The following is a 25,762-nucleotide window of genomic DNA, read 5'->3' as shown; positions in this document are numbered from 1 at the left end:
GCTGTCATCTGTAAAGACCATATATGTGAGAAAAGGCTGAACCTGTGTTCTGGGAATTAATAAGTGTGGGTTTTAGCCGACCTCATGTGCTTTGGGGCTACCCACAAAACCAGTAAGAAAGGAAGTGGGGGTTGCTTCTCTGTGTGTAGCTGGGGAAGGGCTTGGGTTTTTTTCCCCATGTCAATCTTGTGCAATCGTAGATATTAATGGCCATTTCCCCCTTAGTCTTGCCCTAGGTTGGCGACTGCAGGACTGTAGGAACTTGGGAAGCGAACGAGGGAGGGGAGGCACCTTGGAAGCCGATGGAGACGGAGCAGCCCGTGTGTGTCGCGCAGCAGCCTCACTGCCAGGAGATGCAGTGCTCTCCTTCGGAGGTCTTTGCTCCACCGCTGAGGATTCCAGAGAAGATCCCGCCCATCAAACCTTGCTTTAAAAAAAAAACACAAGTGCAGAAGAGGCTGGATACGGACACGCTGAGGGCTTTGCGGCCCATCTTCACCAGTTTGCTTGGGGCTGGTACCCTGGATGGGATCTTTGTGCCACGGGGGCAGAACGGCGTCCATGGCAACTTGTGCGAACCTGTTTCCCAAAAGGCCGTGGGGGTCACTACCCCGTGCCCACAACCGGACAACAGCGTAGCTGTGTTGCTGCCAGGAACTCCCGATGTTCAGGGACAGATATCCGATGGGCAGGATGCCCAGGCTGGGGAGCAGGTCTTCCCCTCGGCCACCTCTCCGGTGAGCGAGCCTTTCCAGGATCGCTCTTCGCATGCTGCCTCCAGTGATGCTGCTGCTGCCTTTCTTTCCAGCCCTGAGAAGATACTTGAAGGTTACCCTCCTGGGGTGCCCCAGGACAGTAGCATCTCCCTGGTCCCGTGCGACTCGAAGCCTACTGATAGATTCGGAGCTGGGCTCTTCCAGGACAAAAGCGAGGAGGCTTCTCTCGACCTCGTGTTTGAACTCTTGAACCAGCTGCAGTATCACACCCATCAGAAGGACGGGGTCGACATCTGTGTGGATTTTCTACAAGGGGTTTGTGTTTTGGGTGGCGACTGTCCCCAGCATCACACAGTCCTTCCCTATCACTGGCAGGTCAGGAGGACCGCTAGCCAGTTGTGGCAGAGCGTGACCAACGACTCACAGGAACATCTGGAGAGACTGTACTGCAATCCGGACAACGACAAGGTCAAAGTCAGATATCGGTAAGTGATACATAGGCCAAGGTGGAAATGGAAATCTAATTGCTCAGAGATGAAACAGAGTTTCTCAAATGCATGTGTACTTGCATGGTTTCTCTGACCCGGGGCTACATCTTTGCCCTTTTGCCTACTTCAGGTAGTAGCTCTTCAGGGGGAGGGCTTTCCCTTTCTTTTCCAAAGTATCTGTTCAATATCAGGTAGACCTAAACCGATCAAGTAAAAAGGAATTCTGCAAACATAAAACCTGTGCTAGAAATCACTGAAACAATTGCAGTGGGAGGCAACTAAATTGTGTTGATTGATGTAATCTTCAAGCTTTTGAGTTCAGTCCCAGTCAGGCTTGTTGGCAGTGATTGTTGACAGCAATTGGCTAGGAAAGGCCAAGTCACACCTTGATGCTGGGCGTTGCTTCATTCATGGGATATCCCATTCACATACCCAGGGCCAAACTTGGTGGATATAAATGGAAACTGTCCAGCTAATTCAAGGGGGTGTTACAGAACTGCAGTATCCTGTTTTTTGTGTGTTTTGAAAGTAAATGCTGTAACCCCTGGGTTAATGTGTAACATGACATATGTACATATGACGCTGCCTTATACCGAGTCAGACCATGGGTCCATCAAGGTCACTATTGTCTACTCAAGACAGGCAGTGGCTTTCCAGGGTCTCAGGCAGAGGTCTTTCATATCACTTCCTACTTGATTCTTTTAACTGGAGAGGCGGGGGATTGAACCTGGGACCTTCTGCATTTCAAGAAGATGCTCTCCCACTGAGTCACAGTCCCCCTCTCTGACAGATTTGGGGGCTGGATTAAGGGAAGGCAAGTGGGAAAGGGCTTTGTGTGGCGCTTGTGTGTGTTAAGTGCTGTCAAGTCGCTTCCGACTCATGGCGACCCTATGAATGAAAGTCCTCCAAAATGTCCTATCTTTGACAGCCTTGCTCAGATCTTGCAAATTGAGGACTGTGGCTTCCTTTATTGAGTCAATCCATCTCTTGTTGGGTCTTCCTCTTTCCTGCTGCCCTCAACTTTTCCTAGCATGACTGTCTTTTCCAGTGACTCTTGTTGTCTGTGTTTGGTTTACTAAAGCTTTGACGATATAAAAGTCTGCTTAGCTGTGTGAACAGAGCGTTGTATAAATAGGATGGACCTTTCATGCTAGGCTTTAAATACTTAATGCTTTTATTTATTTTTATTTACTTCACTTACATAATTCTCCATGTTATCCTCACGACAACCCTGTGAGGTAGGTTAGCCTGAGAGTATATGACTGGCCCACAGTCAAGCTTCCATGGCAGAGTGAGGATTCAAAGCAGGGTCTTCCAGATCCTAGTCCGATACTCTAACCACTACATTACACTGGCTCCCCAGAGCATGTACCGTGTCTAGTTTCCACACTTATCACTGCTAAAATGAACTCTGTATGGAAAAGATACTGAGAAGGGAAAGATGTCCACCTCATGGGGTGTTGCAGGGAGAGTAAAGGGCGTAGGGGGTTGACGATGAATCCACATTAAGTGATATAAATGCATGTTCACCTAGACTGCCCTGCTACTTGAGTCTAAGCAGTGCATGATCAAAAGCCTAGCCGATTCCCACAGAGATGGTGATCAGCACAAGCCACTCTTTGCCAGTGCAGTAAATGGGGGGGGGTGCCTGTTGCAGGGCTCTGGGGTCAAGGCAGTCCCAGGGTGAATGGCCCCAATGCCTGCTGAATACCCACTGGGAGGGGCAGTCACTCCACAGGTTTGAGGAGTGACTGGCACAGGGCATGTTTGGAAACGGAAGGTAAACATTTCTTGGATTCTTCTCTTTGTGTGCCAGTTGTTGGGTAGGATGGGGGGGGGAACAGAATGTCAATGTATCAGCATTTCCCCCCTCCTTCTCACAGCTGAAAGAGAAATGGAATGTCTCTTTCTAGCCAGTTGGCAGAGGATGCCAAGAGAAACCCCTTCAAGCTAAACGAGCGTCAGCTCTCATTTTCCTCAAACGTGTTTTCTTCTGCTACTGCTGCCGTCTCCCTGTCAGAGCAGCAGTGCTGTTTGTTCTGGGGGCCGTGTTTGTCCCCCTTCCCTTAAATTCAGAATTGGGTGCTAGTGCAGAACAGACGGATTCACTGGCTCTGAATTGTGCGTGGGGAACAGATGCTTTCTTTGGCCCCTTTGGAAGATGTTTGGCACAAGCCCAGGACATCTGGCTACCCCAAATAACTGCATTGTATGACCCCCCCACAAAAGCTGCATCCTGAAATTCACTGCGACTTCACAATGGATGTTGTATTGCACACTACTGCTTTGGTGCCGCCTCCTTGAGCCGATGCAGGAACTGCTTCTGTAGTTGAGCGTTTGTCCTACAGGCTAGTGAGTAGATCTGAGAATCTTGGCATGGGCAGCTGAGCAAAAGTGGCAAAGGAAATCTCACGGCACCGTGTTTTTATTTGGCAAGAGGGAGCTGTGGTTTCCAGTTGCAGCAATGCAGAGGAGGTTTTTTGAGATGGGAGGGAAAGAAGGCCTATAATAGCTGGAACAGCTGGTTGACTGAATAGTTGCCTGAGGATGTTGTGGAACCTTGTTTTACGCGTGCCCCCCCCCACACACACACATTTGGGAGAAGCTGAATGAACATCTGGTGCAGATGGTTGAGATCTGGAGAATCTACCAATGTGGATGCAGGAAATGAGGATCCCGGTGGTTTCTTACGTCTCCCTAGTCCCAAGTCTGCACTGTTGGCTACGATAGCCCTGACAGACGATTCAAATAGCAACTTTTTGTTTGTGTTTTTAAGAGTTTTGGTTTGGTTTTTGGTTTTGAAAGCAAGCCAATACCAGAAGGGGAAAGAGGGAGTGTGTGTGTATGTCTTTTCCTCCACGTCACACTGATCTCTCAAGTTCTGCATCCACACACATGAGGTAGTTCTGCCTCCGGGTAAGGCCTCGTTTAAACGCAGTGGGCTTATTCCAGTTACAGAATGTGGTTGTTGACACAAATGTGCAGATTTTGTTGGACACAAAAGACACCACATCAGATGTTAAACTTTTCCTATACAGGAAGTACTTGTGCTCAGGGGGAAAAACAAAAAAGCCACATGTGGACAGATGTTACATGTGAACCACTATAGGTCATCACCATGTTGAGGAGAACGTAGTTATCATGCATTCTCTTTGTCAAAATTCTTTCCATGTAGGAAAACTTTGTAGGAAAGCGATCCTAAAATGCAGCATTTTGTGCTGTGTTCTACAACACTTAACAGTGTCTACCTATGCAGAGTTCTTCCAGTCTAAGCCCGTTGATTTCAGTAGGGTTAAACTGGAGTAACTGTACAGGATTATAAATGTCCGTCATCTGTACTTGGAGTTCCTGTCTGGTTAAACATTTCGTGGGAAGACATTGGCCCCACCCCAAAATGTGATCTTTATACAATCTAAGCCATATAGAACATCTTGTCATATTGCCCTAAAACAGGGGTGGGGAACGTCAGGCCCGGGGGCCGTATAAGGCCCGCGAAATCATTTGGTCTGGCCCTTTGTGGGTCCTGGCAGATCTCTAGCTCAGAAGGATCTAAAACTGGCGATCCACCCCCTCCCACGGACAGGAATAGCCTCTAGTCAAGGCGGATGTGAGTTTGTTTTGCCGAGAAAAGAAACCTTCTTTCCCCCTTGCAGAAGAGTCATTAGCTATGGAGCTGCTAGCCCAAGAAACTGTTTTAACCCTTTCCCACCCAGGGCGTGGAGAAACGTATTCCCTCTGTACTACAAGAGGGCTGGGGACGGAAGTGGCGACAATGGAGGGGTTATAGGGGGCAGGGCCAGAATGCGCAGCCCGCGAATGATGTTTTAAATATCCAAATGGCCCTTGGCAGAAAAAAGGTTCTCCACCCCTGCCCTAAAACATAGCTGAATAATGAACAGATTTCCAGATAGGTGGAATAATAAAATTTAAACCTAGTGGGTGCAAACTTATTCATTTTAAAAGTCTTGCGGAAGGCGCCAGGTAGATACAACTGCTTGTACTTATGAACTCAGAACTGCATATTTGTCCTATAGAATCATGGGGAACTCTTGTGCACGTGGAGGAGAAAACTCTGAAGCAGAGTTGCAGCTGTCGAGAACATAAGCAGTCCTGACTCCAGTGAGGCTGGCGAATGAATGCAAGAGGCCTGGTAAAGTTTGGCCACATTGCATAGATGCTTCTTAAGTTCCCCAAAACATCTAAAGCTTAAGAACTCCCAATTCTAGAAGCCATCCAGTCACCTGGTGCATCTAGCAAGGCATGACTCATCCTAAGGTGAAATGAAAGGGCCGTGTGTCCCCCCTCCCTTCTGTGTTGGGATGCATGCCGGGTTCTTTCTCGTAGTGGGTTTGGCCTTCTCCAGCAAAGCTGCTCAGGGTTGTCTTCTGGAGTGGGCAGAAGTTCCAACTTCCAAATACTTTCAGCTGTGAAGATTCTAGGGGTCCCCCCCCCTTTTTTTTTTTTTTTTTTTTTGCTGTCTTCTCCTCCAACACCTTTATTTATTTCATTTATTTTTGGCCTTTCTCATTGATACTCGAGGAGACTTACAGGCCTTGGCTATTTGCAGTCTGGTGACTGGGCAAGCCCTCCCATGGAGAAACATCTTGTAGAAGTCCCCCAGAGCTTAATCAACCCTGGGGATCTTGCTTGAAAGTACCTAATGTGTGTCAAGTTGACTTATTCCTGTCAAAATAGTTGTGAATTCTGAGCTTTTGGATGTGGAGCTGTCTTGGTCCAATGCAGCTCTTTATGGCGTTGGACCAGTGGTCACCGCAACCTGGGTTTGCCTTTTCTTGCAAGGCAGTGCTGTGTTTCCTGGCAACAAGAAGCAGATGGCCTCCAGTCCCAACATGCTGCTATGAATGGTTTGAGGGTGTTGTGCCTCCTGGTTTGCATGGTTACCACTCCTATTTGGCTAAAGCCATTCATTTCTTTTGGTCAGACTAGCTTCAGAAGTCTATCTGTATAAGACTGCATGCAACGAGGAAACGTCACTTCCAGCAGTTGGGACACGCCAAGAATAGACAAGCAGAAGCCAGCTTTGTATGGCAACCAGCAGGGGGTATCTGTTTGTTTCGCCTTTGTTTTGAGTATAGCTTGCGTGGCACGGTGACCCATCCTTGCGTTCTTCAGCCATAAAATCTTCATTGTTCTGTCCTTCCAATATGTTCACAGTTCTGGGCCACTGGCCCAACTGGTGACTAAAGAATGTCAACTGTGTGGTCTGCAAATAGTTCCTCTCGCTGCTGTTGTGTTCTAAAGTTAGGTATGCATTTATGGAAGATATATGTGACTCCTTCCTTCTCTCCTTTCTAATTCAGGATTTTGTTCCCTTTTCATTTTGAGCCCGATGACAATAATAAATAGAGGTTGAGCAGCTGTATAACTCATATGGGATTAACTTGTTTCCATAATGTGTTTACAAGAAGAGATCTTGCTAAATTGCATTCTGGTCATTGTCGTGAGGGTTCATAACATCAGTCACTACTGTTTTAGCTGGCAGCCAAATATACTTTATTTCTTGTATCTGTGCTTGTGTAGGTCAGTGATTACTCATTCACACGGCATGGGTCCATCAGCGGGCTCCAAACACATAAGTATTCAGACTATCTATGACATATGGAGCAGCCCACTCTCCCCTAACTCAGTGTCTATGGCATCAGCTGATGTGTTTCCTGGTTTGTTTTTTCCCCAAACCAAAGAGCCAGTCCTGGCTTTCTTCCACTCCCATCGGAGTTGCTTCAGAAGAAACTAGAAGACTTCACCTTTGTTGCAGGGAAATGGCTCCCTCCATCACAGGAAGATGCCTGGAACCATGTGGAACTCTGTGTTTTGTGACTGGGCCAACCATTTTGTCATGGTGCACCGAATTCTCAAAATTTCCAAAATGACCACAGGTTCAGAAGGGTTGAGGATACCTAGCCCAGTGCTCTCCTTGCTACTGTCTCTCTACCGCCCCCATCACTCTTGGGACCCTCCGGCCTTATTGTGAGTGCCCCGTAAATAATTTGTTGCTCTATAACAGGGACTTCAAAGGCCCTGTACTAATCGGCTTTTCATAGCTAAATGTAGTAATTCCATTTTCTGGCAACATAAAACCCAGACAGACACTCCCGTTGAGACGGTGATGCTTAGCCGCAAGCATTCTGATGGCTCCCTCAGAAAGGCCGCCTCGTTCACGGTGGAATTTCTCTGTAAAGGACTATCAAATTGAAGACTCCGAGTGGAATTGTCTTCCCTTTGACTTCTCCTTCTTCCTCCTCCGCCCATGGGACTCGGCCTGTATCACCAGAAACGTCTCTCCCCCCCCAATGTATATCTGGCTTAAAGGATAGAAGTGTACACTTTAATCCTGTAAGAAATGCTTTTTAAAATTCCAGATGCAAGTTTTTCACTTCTTCCCACACCTTCCTGGACTTCAGAGATGCTGCCCCCCCCCCCAGTAGTCCCAAGGTGACTTGCCCAGGTGTTTCTGCAAAGGAAAGAACCCATTTATATGTTTTTTTTAAAAATGAATTCCTGTCTTGTGACTGACTAGCTTGGCAGTTCTCAAAATCCACTCAGCTGGGTAATTCTTAAGATCTGAGCTTTCAGAATTTTTCCCCCTCCTCAGCACAAAGAATGTGAAAGGATAGCTGATGTGTTTCAGCAGATTCTTGGTTCCCCCTTTATGCACTCCCATTTACATATGAAACAAAACTAATTGCCTTTATCTGCTGTGCAGATCTAGGAAAGTTGAGAGAGGCATGTGTAGAGGGGTTGCATGAATTTTCAACAGGGCTCTTCTTTATTCCTGTTACTATGTAGATAAGACCCAAGGAAGCAGCTGTCACCTGGTTTCAGGTCTAGGTCAGCTTGTTCCCTGTAATAAAACATGCCTTTTGAATGGGAAGCGATATAGGTAAATCTGGCAATTTAATTGAACTGTTATAAAGAGCTCTCCACCCCAGGCAGTCTCAATAGCATGTTTGCTGACTGTATTTTACTGCTTTTAAAAAATAGTAATAAATGCCAGAGTCATACTGCTTAATCCAAGAGTCAAGCTGTATGGGATGGCAGATGTTCCATATGGTTAAATGCAAAACTGCCTAGGAGCATTAAAAGGTCTGGCTTAACAAAGTGATGGTTGGATCCTCCCTATGCCTGCAGTTTATCTGTGCGTAGCTGTCCAAGGACTTTTTGCCTAGCTAGGGTCATTTGTGGTAGCTGAACTCTGCTCTGGAGGGTGCAGCAATTTTAGGGTTGCCAGCTCTGGGTTGGGAGATTCTGGTGATTTTATGGGTGGGGATTGGGGAAGGGACCTAAGTGGAGTATAATCCCATCGAGTCCACCTTCCAAACCAGCCATTTGAGAATTGATCTCTGTAACCTGGAGGCCAGTTGTAATTCTGGGAGATCTCTTGCTACCACCTGGAGAATAGCGACCCTATGCCGCATGTAGGAAGGGAAGCTAGAGGAAAATAAGCACAGGTTGGCACAGGGGTCTGCATCCAGCTTTGGCGTATAAAATTGGACCTTAAGCTTCCGCTTTCTAACCTTTACGGTGGTTCTGAGAGTACTAGTTATTTTATTGCTCTGTATTGCAATATGTCTTGTTATCTTAGTTTTCACCTTGGATATACAAAATAGTGGGCATGTGCATCTCTTAAATAAAATCTGGCTTCTATAGCAGGCCATTTTTTGTGTGTAAAGTGCCGTCAAGTCACAGCTGAGTTAGGGCGACCCCGTATGGTTTTCAAGGCAAGAGATGTTTAGAGGGGGTTTGCCGTTGGTTGTCTCTGCGTCATGACCCTGGTATTCCTTGGAGGTTGTCCATCCAAATACTAACTAGGGCCGACCCTGCTTAGCTTCTGAGATCTGATGAGATCAGGCTAGCCTGAGGCTATCCAGATCAGGGCACACAGCAGGTTATACATAGTAAAATGTATATCCTACTGATCATGGTGGCCTATATATGTCATGGTGACCTAATACATGCTATCTAGAGGTGAACATGACATCCTAGAGCAAAGAACCAACTGCAGCATCTCTACCCTGAAACAGCTCTTCATAGGTGCAATCAAATGCCTTCCGGTTGAAAACATTATCTGCCTTCTCTAATCCAACCTGAATATTGAATGGTAACTAAAACTGGTAGTCCAGTTAGTTGCAGTGGGGTTTAGTGGAGTCAGTGTTTGGCTGTCTCGTTTGCATTCTATTTACGAATAATACCTTACAACAGCAGCTGTGAACTTCCACAGATTGGAATTAATCAATCAGTCTTTATTAAAATTAGTTGTAGACCAGCACCAGATTGGAATTACTGTTGTGCTACTAATGCCACTGTTTTTATGGAGCCCGAAGCTTTAAAATAAAGATTGGTAATGCAGAGCTCTTTGCTTGTAGAGAACAGGCTTCCTCAGGAGGTGATAAGCGCTCCTTTCCTGGGGGGTTTCAAGAAGAGATTAGATGGCCATCTGTCAGCAATGCTGATTCTATGACCTTAAGCAGATGATGAGAAGGAAGGCATCTTGGCCATCTTCTGGGCATGGAGTAGGGGTCACTGGGGGTGGGGGGGTAGTTGTGAATTTCCTGCATTGTGCAGGGGGTTGGACTAGATGACTCTGGTGGTCCCTTCCAACTCTTATGATTCTATCCAAACCAGAAAGATCAGAGCTTCTGTAGTCTTTTTGTTTTGCTGGACATATCAAGTATTGCAAGCCCAGAGCTGGTAGAAGCTGGGCTATTAGGCGTTCAGTTCACTGACTTGGAAGCATAGGCGTGACAAGTATTTTGGTACTGAAGTCTGCTGATAGTTCCACGCTAGAGGACCATAGGCTGCCTGCTCACAGTGCCTTGGAAAGTAGATAGGGCTTATAACTCTCTCCACCCCCACGCCCATCCCTCCCGGTGATTCCCTATTGAATGATAAGTTTGTAGACGGGGAGTACACTGGTTGAGAAGCTGGTTTGTATTGCCTGTATACATAGCTACCGTTGCCAGGGCACAAAGGTTAGGCAAAAGGGGAACAAAGGGCTTTGTCTTCCAGTTTCCAAGAGTGAGTAAGCAAAAACTTACTTCAAATGGTGTCCCCCCCACTTTCTTCCTAACTTCAGTCTCTTCCTGGGTACACGCCTCTTGACCAGGGCTGACGAATCAATGCACAGTCAGGGATGTGAGAGCTCAGGTTTCAGACCACAGCTGAGGGGCGAGGTGCCCTTCTGGCCTGCAGAAGCCGGTGAATCAGAAGCATTCCAGCCATCACAAGGTGGTGAGATGTTGCAAGTGCCTAGCCGCCTGTTTGACGGGGGGGGGGGGGGGCTGGTTCTGCAATCTGTTCCCACAGGGTGTGGAGTACAAATTTCACACCCTAACCCCTGGGCAGAGTACAGGAATACAGTTCACTGAAGCTGCCTTACCCTGAGTCAGACCATTGGTCTATCAAGATCACTGTTTACTCAGCCTGGCAGTGCCCCTCCTGGGTATCTCGTAGAGGCCTTTCGTATCACCGACCACCTGATCCTTTTAGCTGGAGATGCCGGGGATTGAACCCGAGACCTTTTGCGTGCCAAGCAGATGCTCTACCACTGAGCCACAGCCTCTCCAAAGACACACACCCGGCCCACCCTCCATTGTTTAGGTTGCATCTGCAAGTGGGCTTTAGCGCTGGCTCTCCTGTTGTACTCTTTCACACTGAGCCCGTGCTTTATGGCAGTAACCCTATGAAAGCCCTGTATGGTCAGGGCACCACGTCAATAGCTAGGGAAACCAAGGCCACAGTCAGACATCAGAATAAACCTCTGTATGTTTGCTTGCTCTTGGTCTCCCTCTTTCTCCCCTTCATGTGAAGAGTGCACTTGAAAGCTTCCTGGTTTAGGAAGCCTTCCATGAAATGCAAATTTTGGGGATTCCAAATGCAACCTGGGAAAGCTGAATGGAAGTGAGGCCGTGGCTCTGCTGTAGATAGGGTTGTCAGGTCTCCCGTTGTAACGCGAGACCTTGCACCACTAGGATTCAGTGGAAACAGTTAGGGTTACCACACCTGAATTCCCAGCGATGTATTAAGAGTTTGAAAACATTATAAAAAATACTGTTCGCACTTTGGCCCCTTTAGCTGTGAAGACGTTTTCCAACCATTTATAAGCCGTAGTATCCAAATACTCTTTTAAAGCGATGTTTTTTATAACATTTTCAAACTCTTAATAAATCGCTGGAAATACAAAGTGCAGTAACCCCCTCTGTGCTGGCATAATCCTAGAGTGACATAATGTCACATCTGGGTTTGCCCCAGAAATGGTGCCACATCATTGTGACAATGCCCCCCCTCCACCCATAGGAGTGCTATGTTCTAAAAGAGCTGCTTCCACTCTTCTGTGCCATTGCCAAGTGCATTCAGAATCATTGCCCTTTCAGTAAACTACGGCTTTTCAGGTGGTCTCAACTAACAAGGAGCTAGTGAGGACAGGAGAGGGTCTCTGCAAGAATCTTGGGGTTTTCAAGAGATCCTCTCCGCTCCAAACCAGCTGAGGACAAGGTCTGCCTTCAAGCCGCTGTGGACCCTTGGAAGCAGAGAACAGCAGGAAGCCATGAAATCTGTGGGGGCCACATGGAAACAATCTGCCTGCCACGTGCTTCCTTTGGCCTGGAGCCTGAGGAGGAGGATTTGAATTGAGAGGGCATACATTGTCTGTCTTCTTTCCCACACATACACACCATGCTTTCTTAGGTTGCAAGGTGGGGGAGGAGAAAACCCTTGCAGCTGAAAGGGTGTATCTGTCATACTTCTATCCGAGCTGTCCTCCACAGAGTCAGGCTGGCGCATGTGGCTCGCCCTTAATTTATCCTTATAACAACCAAGAGGTATGTTAGACTTAGAGAAGACGTGGCTTGGCTAAGAACTTCCAGTGAGCCTCGCGGCTGAGTTGGGGACACCAAGCTTCAAATACCCCAATCCTAGTTTGATAACCTACCTCCTGCGGTTCAGGAGAGAGAGAGAGACAAAGTGGACAGGACTGTGAGAACACATGCTATTAGACGGGCTTCCTCTGGGCCCATTTTCTCCCAAAGGATCCTTTAAAATACTGCATGTAACAGTCGTCTGGCCTGAAGTGTGCTCAGCGTGGCCAGATCAGATGTCTCCAAACAGGGAGTCGGCTGGCGTCCTACCCAACAGCGCAATCCCAAGCAGGTCTGCTTAATGGGGCTTACTCATTGGAAACATTCTTTTAGGATTGTACGGCAAGTGACCTTGGAACAAAGCCTTTTATGTCACAGCCACCTGTTTCCCAGCAGCAGACCAGGACCCAACAAGGCTTGTGGGCTCTTAACAGCCGTCCACCAAAAGTCGCGCTCCATCTGTGGTAAGAGAGAACAATCCCCTGTACAACAGCAGCATCCTGGGCCACCACAGATCAAGAAGAAGAAGAGTTGGTTAATATATGCCGACTTTCTCTACCACTTAAGGAAGAATGAAACGGGCTGACAATCACCTTCCCTTCCCCTCCCCACAACAGACACCCTGTGAGGTAGGTGGGGCTGAGAGAGCTCTAAGAGAGCTGTGACTAGCCCAAGGTCACCCAGCTGGCTTCATGTGGAGGAGTGGGGAAACCAACCCGGTTCACCAGATTAGAGTCCGCCGCTCATGTGGAGGAGTGGGGAATCAAACCCAGTTCTCCAGATTAGAGCCCACTGCTCCAAACCACCACTCTTAACCACTACACCACGCTGAGATTGTGGCCCATGGGTTATAGCTTGATGGGAAATTGCAAAACTGTATCATCACTGCAGAAGAAAAAGGAAGTCAATCCTTTTGTCTCTTCAAATGCACTTTGTCTTTTTTTGGGGGGGGGTGTCAAATGCCTTGACAGTAACTCTCCTGTTTGTAACCAATCTTGTTCGTCCTAATTTAGCTCTCTTCATAAAAATAGGCGCTATGTGTTGGCCTTGGCTACCCCCAAAATAGGTGGTCCAGCTTGCTGGTTTTCTAAGATTGATTTACTGTGTTTGTTTTTAGTCCTCAAGCAGCTGGGAGGCCTCTTGTGGGTTGAAAAGTGGGCCCTGCCTTTGAACAAATGAATAAACAGAACACCGGAATCGGTTAAATACCTAGTTTAGCTTCACAGCGACTCCAGTAGAGCCTGTTCATCTAATCTTGCCCTTCCACTGTCTAAACCAGAAGGTCTAGTGGAGACATTCTCTGGGTCTTTTGTCTTACCACGCTTATCTAAGTCCCTTGGATGTCTCTAAAGTACTTGGGAAATTCTGCTCAAGGCAGTTGAACCAAAAGTCACAACTCCAGTGGATTGGAATGGTAGGTGAGCTCATAAAGTGTCTGATGCATTTCTTATGACATTATGGAAAAATTTTTAGAGGAGGAAAAAACTCCCTGGAGATGGAAGCATAAATTGCAAGAGTACAATAAAAGCTGCAGTTGTTCCCTTGGAATGTGCAAGCGGATCAATATTTATCAAGTCTCTCTAATGCAGTTGTCAGATTAAATTCTTGAATATCCCATTCAACACGCAGTGGCTTCATAAAATATGTAGACTTCAGCTATTTCTATGCTGGCTGCCAGCAAATGGAAAAATAAAATCTTTTGTACGCTTTCTGTTTGCAGTGTTCCAAGTGGCTTTTGCTGGGTTTATGAGCACATCATACTGAAGTTAGCATGAAAGTAATTTTGCAAAGGCAAGGATCTACTGTGTTGTTGTTTTTAAGTTAAGATATTAAAAGCTATGTGACTTCATATTATGGAAGCAGCTTTATAGTAGCACTGAGAATGGAACTCTTCTCTTGTTTGCTCTGTAAAAGAACACAGACTTATAAATAACTGTTTGCTTGTGGCAATTAAGGCTAATTATTAAGCTGAGCAGGCAGGGACCCTTTTGAAGCTGGACGCGATCTGTGTTTATCAGGGTGTTGCTTTGAGACTGATGGCAAGCACAGGCAAATATGTGCTGGTGAGCTGGCAACAAAAAGCTTTCAACATTGCAGAGTTGAAATAAAGATTTAAGGTGGCAAGTGTTGCCTGTTTTATTGTCTTATCGCTGACATCCAACTCTTACTTGGATTTAATTTAACAAAAAAGACCGACACTGTAGCTAATCTTGGAAGAGCTCACTTGGGTACTCAAACCAGTGTGAATGCAATAAGCTCTCAAGCAATTTCGCAGCATGTCAATAGGCTCAGATGTGCATAATATGTATATCGCAGATGTGAATTGATTAGGTTATGAGACATGGAGCAAACTTTTTACTGTCTCTCTTAGTAACAGCTACAACAACAAACATTCCAGGCAAGCCCTGTTTTATGAACATGAGTGTGGCTGCCTTTTTTCTGGTGAGAACTATGGAATGAATTCGGTTTATGGTGTCATCGGGTCAACATAAAAACTAGCCATAAAATCTGGTGGTAATTCTAAGAACCCTTTGTGTTTGCATGTTATACGTGCAGGATTGTGATAGTGCTGCTCATACAATATTTGGTTTAGATCTAGGATTGACAACCTCCAAGTACTAGCTGGAGATCTACTACTATTACAACTAATCTCCAGCTGATAGAGATCAGTTCACCTGGAGAAAATGGCCGCTTCGGCAGTTGGACTCTGTGGCATTGAAGTCCCTCCCTTCCCCAAACCCTGCCCTCCTCAGGCTCTGCCCCAAAAACCTCCCACTGGTGGTGAAGAGGGTCCTGGCAACCCTATTTATATCTGTTAAGAAGATGCTCCATTACACATATATGGGCCTGGATTCCCACCAGCTTTTTCTTTTTGGCTTAACCTTGCCAGTTTCCCACCTTACTACAGCCCTCAGCCCATATGGATGGGTGGTTCTTTGGTGGTCAAACAATTCCCTCCTCCCTCCCAGTGGGAAAAGCTGGTTAGATCTAACCCATGTTCTCCCAGATCTGTGGTTGCTGCTAATATGTTAGAGATAATTCTTTAGTGATAGGTAGCACTTCAGATTCCATAAAGTGAGGGCCAAACTCCCTTATTGTGATTACACTTATAGCTGGTTTATAAGTAGGAACAACTTCTATAAAACTGGCCCTACTTGGAAGCAGCTTAAACAACATATCTGACCTAGATAATAGGATCTCAACTTTTGAAAGGCCTTGTTTTTGGTGGCTGCAGTATAATGCTTCACACCTCCAGACTTTCTGTGAATGATTGTTTAAAATCTGGATAAATGAGAACTTGTAACGTATGGGGCTCAGTCATTCTGTACCGTCTTCAAAAGCTCTCTTGTAACTGGAATTTGGCTTTTTATTTTTTAAAATCTGCGATCCTTCTGAAAGATCAGCCCCCCCTGGTTTAAATAAAAGGATGACATGGAACACGTACAGTGAAAAGTTGCCAGTGGTTATTGAGAAGCAAATGAAGGTCACTGCCCCAGCCCTCCTGTATGCCTTGGAAAATTTCAGTGTGAAAAGTTCGTTGAACTCTTGGTAGTCCCAGTGTGAAATTGGTATGGCAGTCCCATTTGCCCAGTCCCATGAGATTTGTTCAACAATACAAAAACGAGGAGGTACAGCTTGCATTTCTCAACACTTGACACTAAACCAAACCTCGGCTGAAGCTGCTTTTTGCATTTTGTTCCTGAATTAACTGGAGAACAGGTGCTCTAGACTACTTCATGCTTGTACCAAAGGGGAAGGGTTGGAAGATGTTTGGCTAGCAAACAGAACCCTTTTTAAACCAAAGAGGTTTAAATGTCACAGGTGGAGAAAATCAATAGCCCTTTTTGAATTTTGCCAGGGGGTTATCATCTTTTCCCTGTGCATGTGGAGAAAGGTACATTTTAACACATGGGTCAGCTGCGTGGCACCTAATTCAGCCACACTTGCATCTCCCCTCTTGCAAAAGACCACGTCTTACAAAAGAGAACCTTTTCAGTCAAGTTAAGCTGTCTCATCAAGCACAGGCATACCAGAAAATGAGGTTTGCAGATAGCACTGGGTCACATATTAATGGGACGGCCAGATGATATGGCTGTCAGTAGACCTACGGACGGTACCCCCTTCTGTCCTGGATGGGCACAGACCTGTTTCAGCTTGAGACAGTGTTCTGTTTTGGAAAGGCTGCATTTGTTTGACAGGGTCTCTGGCTCTGTGAATCAGAGGAAGCAGGTGGTCGCTGGAACACCACATGCCATAATAGGGACCAACACTATTTACTCCTGATCCCAATTTGTGAAAACCTAGGGAGGTTCAGAGTGAAGAACATCTGCTTTGCAAGCAGAAGGTCCCAGGTTCAATTCCTGACATCTCTCAGTTAGAAACTGAGGCATTGGGGAAGAACTGTCTCTGACTGAGACCCTGTCTAACGCCGACCAACGTTATAAGGAATGGTCATAGAGGGATACCCATCCTCTCTTTTACTTTCTTTGAGTTAGCTTGAATCACTAGCCACTTAATGACTTATTCAGAATGAACTGTCCTCTTATACCAAAGTGCATGTTAGAATCCAATCTCCCCCCCCCCCACTTCAGCACTGTGAAAACATGAAGCTGCCTTATGGTGAAGCAGATCGTTGGTCTACCAAGAGCAGTATTGTCTACTGTGACTGGCAGCAGCTCTTCTGGATCTCAGGCGGAAGTCTTCCACATCACCTACCACTTAATCCTTTTAGCTGGAGGTCCTGGGGATTGAACCTAGGACCTTCTACAGGCCAAGCAGATGCTCTAACACTGAGCCACAGCCCCTTGTCCTTACTGTTGACAAATAAGTGCTTGAGCTGTTGCAGTGACAGTGGGGCAGCAACATGCAACTCTGGTTCACTTCCCTGTACAAAACCACCAACCATTTACACAAGGTGATGAGTGAGCGGGGTCAAATATCTGTGGGGCAGCTCTGGTACATAGTGTCAGGAATGCATTCTTTGCCAGCATGGTTGTAGTGGTTTGGAGCGGTGGACTCTGATCTGGAGAACTGGGTTTGATTCCCCACTCCTCCACATGAGCAGCGGAGGCTAATCTGATGAACTGGATTTGTTTCCCCACTCCTACACACGAAGCCAGCTGGGTGACCTTGGGCTAGTCACAGCTCTCTTGGAGCTCTCTCAGCCCCACCTACCTCCCAGGATGTCTGTTGTGGGGAGGGGAGGGGAGGGGAGGGGAAGGTGATTGTAAGCTGGTTTGAGTCTCCCTTAAGTGGGAGAGAAAGTCGGCATATAAAAACCAACTCTTCTTCTGATGTGAAATAAAAGACTTGGCTATTAACGCTTGGAGTTCACGTTCTCCCTCTCCCTCCCTTCCCCTGCCAAAAAAAAAAGGATGGCTTAATAAATGAGCTCTTTCAGCTCATGGAGGTTGGTGGGGACTTGTACACCTGGTTCCTGTCTAATTAGTACTTTGCCTGACGGATAACTAGACAACACAAGGGCAGCTCTGAGTCTCAGTGGAATTTCTACATGACTGCAGGGCAGAGGGACCGTGGTGTAATACCAGAGCAGGCTGTGAATGAGAACTGACAGGGAAGGAATGTATTAATCTAGGACAGTTCTCCCTGGTGTATTTTCCAAAGAAGGAAGCTGCTCAGTCTAGACCTGGAAAAAAGCATTTCTTGTCAGGGTTATGCCAGTTCTCCACATGAAGCCTGCTAGGTAGCCTTGGGGCAGTCACAGTTCTCTCAAAACTCTCTCAGCCCATGTGGAGGCAGGCAATGGCAAACCACCTATGAATGTCTCTTGCCTTGAAAAACCCCCGGGGTCACCATAAGAAGAAAAAGAGTTGGCTTTTATATCCCTCTTTGCTCTAACTTTAAGGAGTCTCAAAGCGGCTTACAATCACCTTCCCTTCCCACAACAAGACACCTTGTGAGATAGGTGGGGCTGAGAGAGTTCTGAAAGAACTGTGACTAGCCCAAAGTCACCCAGCAGGCATCACGTGGAGGAGTGGGGAATCAAACCTGGTTCTCCAGATTAGAGTCCGCCGCTCTTAACCACTACACCACACTGGCTATGGTGATTTGATGGCACTTTCCACCACCACTGTCTTGTTAGTTGTATTTTAGCCTAGTCTGTGTTCATTTCTCCCTATCATTGGCTGTTCGGTTTTCCTGCCTCTCTCCCTACCTCAAAACCTTGTCACTTGCAATATGCAGAAGGCTGAATTGGTAAATCTGTTCTTGAATGGACGGGTGAAAATACATGAATTTTGTACTTCTTTTTCTTCCCCAGACGACATGAGTTTTTAGTAGACTTGAATGCTATGAAGCTTTACGATACAGCGGAATTCGACCAACTAAGGAGACTGTCTACACCTTTGTGTACAGATGCCAGCTCCAATTTCAGCTACTATACAGTCTGGAAATACTTCTGTAGGGATCATTTCGGCTGGAGAGAATATTCAGAGGTAGCGTGGTTTGCAATTTATTTCTTGAAATGTTTTCCCGCATATGGGGTGTGATGTTGGGGACACCTAAATGGGAAGCCTTAGTTCAAATGTCCATCCCACTTGGGTGATCTAGGTTGGGTTCCCTTATTAATGGGCCTGAACCACCTTGCAAAGTTGTGGTGAGGATGAATGGAAAGGGTTGATTATAAAGTGTTTTGTCCATTGAAAAGTGACATAGGCGAGTGTGTTCCCTCCTCACCCAAAGTTCTTACTTTAAAAATAGACCATAGGGCTGCCGTTAAAGACATTGCTGATTATTTCCAATGAGTGTATAAACAGCAGTCTGTTGTTCCTCTCTGCAGTCCCAGATCATGCGCTGTTTTCATCTCTACCCATTTTCTCTCTGAATTTCTTCCCTGTTTGGATAATTCCTCCTTCCAGTTCTCTTCCCTTGGAACATACATAGAAACATGAAGCTGGAAGGGACCTCAAGGATCATCTAGTCCAACCCCCTGCACAATGCAAAAAAATCACAACTACCTCGTCCTTCCACTCCCCTAGTGACCTGCTCTATGCCAGAGGAAGGCAAAACACCTCCAGGATCTCTGACCAATCTGGCCTGAAGGAACATTCCTTCCTGACCCCAAAGTGGTGATCGGCATTACCCTGGGCATGTAAGAAAGGGTCATGAGAACTGAGCACTGGCTCATCTCTTCCGGCCCTCCCTCTCGTGACCTGTCTAAGTTCACAGCATCAGCGCTGCAGTCAGATGCCCATCTAGCCTCGGTTTAAAAACCTCCAAGGAAGGATACCTTCACAGTCCTCTGCTGTCTCCTTTCCTAGATTCAGCTTGCGTAATCTTCCCCTCTAGGACTTGAGGAGGTATGCCAATGGCAGCCAGAAGGCCTTCTACCTGCTTTCCCCCTTATGACATTGTGGTGGTTGAACCCATCACTGCCAAAACTTTCTTTACAAAACCCTGTAGCGTATTACAGTATGACAAGGTGGATGGAAGGATTGCGGCAAAAACCACATAAGCCTAAAAAGTGTCTCCGCAGAAGCAGGGCATTGTGCTGTTGTACACAGATGGCACTTTAAGAAACATACATTAATGATGGAAATTGATTTTTCATGAAAGATGTAAACATATATGTAGTCTGTGGAGAGGGCCCCCTATATTTAGCATCGGGAAGCCAAAGGCTAGAAAGACCTCTTAATCCATTTTTGTCAAGATCGTTTGAGGAAAAGCAATTGCAGGTCAGACGCTTGCAGGGTTATGTGTAGATCAGGGCCTCACATCCCCTGCAGGGAAGAGTGGCTGTATTTTCACACGCGCACCCTGACCAAAGCCGCTGAAAATCAGCCTTATTTGCACCGGTCAAATGGATTGTCCTTTTTCTTGTTTAAAACAGCCTGTGGTGAGATTGATAGAAGAGGCCAACTGCCGAGGCCTGCAGGAAGTTCGGTTTGTCACCTGGCACAACCGTTACATTCTGAACATCAAAGATGGCTTTCAGCAAAACTCGTGCATTCGAAGAGAAATCAAGAAGAGGCCGCTCTTCCGCTCCTGCGTGATCCTCATGCCATACTTGCAGTAAGTAACGAGAGCCACTGTATATGATGGGGAGGTCTAGTAATTACGACGGGACGATAACGGAGGATAATCTTCACTGTGACCGAGTACCATGAGAGCCAGCATGGTGTAGTGGGTAGAGTGTTGGACTAAGATCTGGGAGACCCAGATTTGCATCTCCGCTCATGCCGTGAAAGCTTGACGGGTGACCTTGAGCCGGTCACACAGTCTCGGCCTAATCTACCTCACAGGGTTGTTGTGAGGATAAAACGCAGGAAAGGAAAACCATGTAAGCTGCTTTGGGTCCCTATTGGGGAGAAAGGCAGGATATAAATAAAGTAAATAAATAAATAAAATTATACTGTCATTGGGAGGGGCCGTGGCTCAGAAGTAGAGCATCTGCTTGGCATGCACAAGGTCCCAGGTTCAATCCCCGACATCTCCAATTAAAAGGACTAGGCAAGGTGGTGATGCGAAAGGCCTCTGCCTGAGACCCTGGAGAGCTTCCGGTCTGAGTAGACAATACTGACTTTGATGGACCCAGGGTCTGATTCAGTATAAGGCAGCTTCATGTGTGTTCATGTGTGAACTCTCTTGGATTTATCCAGATGTTAATGAATGGTTCCATAGTGACCTTTGTATCTTCCAAGGCTGCGTGTTCAGAACCATGTTTTATCCAACATCTCTGTAGCTAGCTCTTCACTGCTTACTGTGCCCTCAGCTCTGCGCCCCAGTTTTATTGAAAAGGTTCTCATTGTTTGCTCCACAGCTATACATGGGCACACTGTGTAGTATTTGCAAACAACATATGGGGGAAGATTGTTACCAAAGGCAACCAAGATAATGCAGTAATTCTGTATCTGGAATGCCATAGAAAGGCCTTTTTGTGTTTGTGTAATCGAGCCAACACAGCTGGAAATATCAGAATCCTGTAGTTGGGATCATATTGTCCTCTTAGCTTGACACCCTTAGCTAAGCAGGGGATTCCAGGCCTTTTAATTTAAGGGTCAAAATGCCCATTTGTCCCCTTGGCAACAGGGCTGCTAGGGAGGACTCTAGGCCGATGACCATTACAACACTGCAATAATATTGCAAGCTAAGAGAAGTGGCCTTTTAAAAGACAGCCTTCAAGCAAAAAAAAGGATTTCCTTCTCTCTCCCTCACCACACTACTGTGAAAGTGCATTGGGGAAAGCAAAAATTAGCAATGTTAAGTCTAGTTTTTTAAAGCCCAAGAATTTGGGGACAATTAGAATTTTCCTCCATAGTCCACTCCCCCGCCCCAACTCTACAGCAAGCTCCACTTTCAAAAGTGCCTTTGTCCCATGGGGGGAGAATTGCTTTGGCTTTACTGCTCACTGGGGCAGGGGGAGACCATAAAAACACAAAACCATAAATGCTTAAACTGGGCTTGGAGACATTCCTTACATGAAAAGAGCATTACGTTGTGGGTGTAAATCTGCATCCACAAATGGCTTAAGCGGCAGTTGAGTTGAGTCAGCTTCAGGCATTGCCTCTTATCTCTTACGTTGCTGACTTGCCCGGGTGCTGACAGTCAGGGGTCAGTGTGGTGAGCCGCTTTACAACAGTCTGATTAATTGGGGGGGGGGGGGGTAATAACAGCAAAAATGTCAACTGCACTTTTAGCACTGGGTAATTTGCCAGGTCTTGCTGGGTTTCCTGTGCCTAAGAGAGCTACTGAAGATGATCGTAGTTTCCCCCATTGCAGCGCTACACTGATGGCAAACCCCCTCTGCTTATCACTTGCCTCGTAATCTCCTTGCTGTGGCCACCATGAATCGGTTGTGGCTTCATGACACGTACATACAGACATAGTACTATATTGAGGGGAGAAGCTACCCTGGGTAGAGTTTCCCTTTTGTGAAAAGGTCAAGGTAGCAGGAGTCTTCTTGGGCTTAAATTGGCAGCCCTAGTAGCTAGTTGCCCTGACCAGGATGGGCCAGGCTAGCCTGATCTTGTCAGAAGGAAAACTTGGGCGGGGGGGAGGAATGTTGGGAAACATTTAAACCTGCAATACTTTCCTAAAAGCAATCGTTTATAAAGTAGCATAAAATTATACCATTTGTCATTTTCGGCATTTAAATATATATATGCCTTAGCTTTCTCTAAGCAAAATTTCAAATATTCCCAGTATTTGATTCAGGAAGCGCCAAACTGGTGCACTCCATGTTACCACAGTACATGTATCATTTTTCCCCATCTGAGAGGTAAAGGGGGGGAGTTGAAATTAGAGTACACTGTAGTAAACAGAAGAGTTTACTCTGGGCAGAAACGGTTCCAGTCAAAATAAGTTGATGTCTTCTGAATACAGTACATGCAAACATTTAGATTATTTTTTATCATTGATTCCTTTCTCTTTCCTTTCTCCCCCCCCAAAAAAAATTTTTTTCTCACCAAACCAGGACTCTTGGTGGCAACGCTTCCATCCCTCCGCCATCCACAGAGTCCATTTCTTCGCAAATCTTATCGCCAGCGGCTGCTCTTACCTCTCCAAACTTCTATCCCGAAACGTGGATTAACATGGATCCAGTACAAGACTTCATTCAAGTGCCTGTCTCGAAGGAAGACAAAAGCTACAGAACCATTTATAATCTCTTTCATAAAACTGTGCCGGAGACCAAATACAGAATTCTGAAAATCCTGCGAGTTCAAAACCAGTTTTTATGGGAGAAATACAAGAGGTGAGCCAACATAAACGCCTTATTAACTGTAATGCTTTCTCTTCTTGGGAGAGGAAGCAGTGGTGTCCAGCTGGCAAATGAGACAGTAAAGCATGCACTTGAGAGAACCCTTTTCTTAGATAAGTGCACTTATCGTACCAAGTAACTCCTAATCTTTTGTGGAAGCTTATGTTTTGTGTTGGTTCGTGGAAAAGAAATATTGGAATAAGCTCAGAACACCCTGTAAGAATGCAAAGAACTCTCTCTAAGTTCTGACAGTGTTTCACTTAACTTATTTATTTATTTATTTTAAACATTTGTATGCCATCTTCCCGCCCGATTAGGGCCGTCCGTAAAAAATACATTAACATCCACTTAAAAACGATACGCAAACCTGCAAGTAAAACAAACTGGAACGCCAAATGAAACAAAGGATGGAAGAAAGTGATAGTGGGGTACAGATGAATCGAAATTCCACAGTTTTGGTGCCACATCCGAGAAGGCCCCTTCGGCTCACCACCCATCCAGCATCAGATGACTGGGCCCCTGAAGCAGGGCCCCCAATGATCTGCAGTGGTCGGGTACTTTAATGTGGGTGTAGACAGTACTTAGGTTTTGCTGATAAGATGTCCTGTTGTTGGACAAGTACTACAATTTGACTGGCAGTGGTTTCCTTCGGTTGAGTCTGCAAACTTGAAAAACTATCCCAGTAGTCAATTAGCATTAAGTATACCAGCCAAAATGCTGAGCAGGGCTGCTGACAGGCCATAGAGCATGAGCACTTGTTCATGAAGCTGCCTTATACTGAATCAGACCCTTGGTCCATCAAAGGTCAGTATCGTCTACTCAGACCGGCAGCGGTTCTCTCAAGGTCTCAGGCAGAGAGGTCTTTCACATCACCTCCTCGCCTAGTCCCTTTAACTGGAGATGCCGGGGATTGAACCTGGGACCTTCTGCGTGCCAAGCAGATGCTGTACCACTGAGCTTCAGCTCAGTGACTCAGTGGTAGAGCCTGTGACTCAGTGGTAGAGCCTCTGCTTGACACGCAGAAAGTGCCAGGTTCAGTCCCTGGCATCTCCAGTGAAAGGGAACAAGTAGTATGTGATGTGAAAGACCCCTACCTGAGTCCCTGGAGAGCCCCTGCCAGTCTTGAGTAGACAATATTGGCTTTGATGGACCAATGGCCTGATCCATTATAAGGCATTTTCATGTGATCTCGTGTACAAGTCTTCTCAACAAGAGTTTTAACATTTTGGGGAGTTTAACCTGTTTTCATTTTGGTATTTTTGTTTCCAGAAAAAAAGAATACATGTCTAAAAAAATGACAGGAGTTGACAGGATAATGAACGAGAGACATTTATTCCATGGGACCTCCCAGGACGTCGTTGACGGGATCTGCAAGCACAATTTCGACCCGCGGGTGTGTGGGAAGCATGCCACCATGTTCGGGCAAGGCAGTTACTTTGCCCGGAAAGCAAGCTACTCGCACAATTTCTCCAAGCGCTCAGCCAAAGGGATTCATTACATGTTTCTGGCTAAAGTACTGACCGGAAAATACACAGTAGGCAACCATACCATGAGGAGACCCCCTCCAGTGAACCCCGGCAGCATCACGAGTGACCTGTATGACTCATGCGTGGACAATTACTTCGAACCTCAGATCTTTGTCATTTTTAACGATGACCAGAGCTACCCCTATTTTGTTATCCAGTATGAAGAAGTTAGCAACGCTGTCGTAATCTGAAAGTATTTCATGTTGGTAAATTATTTGTCATGACGAACCTAAGCCGACATTTGTAGAACAGACTATGTTGCAGGAAGGGGAGGGGAAATTGTGAAACTTTTAAATAAAAAGTTTTGGGAAGTGGAATAAAGAGATGATTTTTAAAAAAAGAAAAAAAAGACCAATTGTGCACTTGCTATTTTATGTGCAAATTGTAAATATTTTCCATTGTTTATAGCTGAAAAAAGCCTGTGCCTTTTGTTATAAACACTATTTATGTTAGTAAACTAAATGTTTAAAAAAACACATTTGCCATTTGATCTCAGTGTTGCTTTGGATGTTTGCTGTCGGGTTGCCTGAATACCAAATTTACTTCTTCCCAGGGTTGCTGATTTGTTTCCCAGTCTCTGCCTGCTATGTGTGTAAAAAGTAGCTTTATCTGCAGGTGTTAATATGGATTATTGCTTTTAATCCAGATGCAAAAGGAAAAGTATCATTCTGTTTTGTGTAGGTAGAGCTGGAAAAGTATCATTCTGGGGGGTTTTTTCCAGGTCACTGAGCAATTCTACATCATTCATTGGGTTCTATGCAACCCTAAAATGTCTGCTTTGGTAACCCCTTTCATAGGAAGGAAAACCCCCATGTGCAAATGGTTTGAAAAACCAGCCTTTCCAGGAAGCCAAGCTCAGACCAGAAATATTCTTCTGCTTCCCTGATGCTGACTCCAAGCCACCATTCTCTTTTACCATCATACAATGCTTGTTGGGGCTGGTGGCTGGTTACACAATTTTCCACCCTCGAGAAACTGAGGAGCAGGAGAAAAAAATGACCTCCATAGTGAGTAGGTGAAAATCATAAAAATGTCCCCATATCGTTGTGGTGAAGACCACAGGTACTATGGGATACAGCCTAGAGCGTCACCTGGAAGTGATATCACATTGTCACCAAACTCATTCTTCTCAGGCACCACCCTCAATATCTCCTAGCATTTGCAGAGGCCGTGTTGGGAACTCTAATGATACCTGCGTGGGTGATTGCAGAGTGTATAGTCACAGAGTGAAATAATCCCTGCTTGGTTGCATTTGAAAAACCACGTTCCAGTGCACACAGTCTGGTCAAGGCAGTAAAGGGTGGAGGGAGGTGGGGTGTAAAGCGTTCTTTTATCGGGAAGAGTCTGGTGACAGAAGGGTGAAGAAGTTCCCATGATGCCTTGGGTTTAAACTGCAGCGTTTTGTTTGGAATGTAATCTTGGGCTTGTGTTTATGACCGAG

General features: G+C 46.0%; 1 protein-coding gene across 1 annotated transcript; it reads left to right on the top strand.

Moving 5' to 3' along the window:
* Positions 1-289: 289 nt before the first annotated feature.
* TIPARP (TCDD inducible poly(ADP-ribose) polymerase) lies at positions 290-24,551 on the top strand. Its single transcript, XM_056849569.1, has 5 exons — positions 290-1,201; positions 18,359-18,533; positions 19,928-20,109; positions 22,511-22,789; positions 24,065-24,551. Exons 1-5 carry the CDS (start codon positions 303-305, stop codon positions 24,510-24,512), a joined length of 1,983 nt encoding a protein of 660 aa, XP_056705547.1. The 5' UTR covers positions 290-302; the 3' UTR covers positions 24,513-24,551.
* Positions 24,552-25,762: the final 1,211 nt, after the last annotated feature.

Source organism: Euleptes europaea, chromosome 5 (genome assembly GCF_029931775.1).
Source record: "Euleptes europaea isolate rEulEur1 chromosome 5, rEulEur1.hap1, whole genome shotgun sequence".
NCBI classification, from domain to species: Eukaryota; Metazoa; Chordata; class Lepidosauria; order Squamata; family Sphaerodactylidae; genus Euleptes; species Euleptes europaea.
Note: the sequence above shows the minus strand (reverse complement) of the source record. Positions and strands in the feature narration are given on the sequence as shown.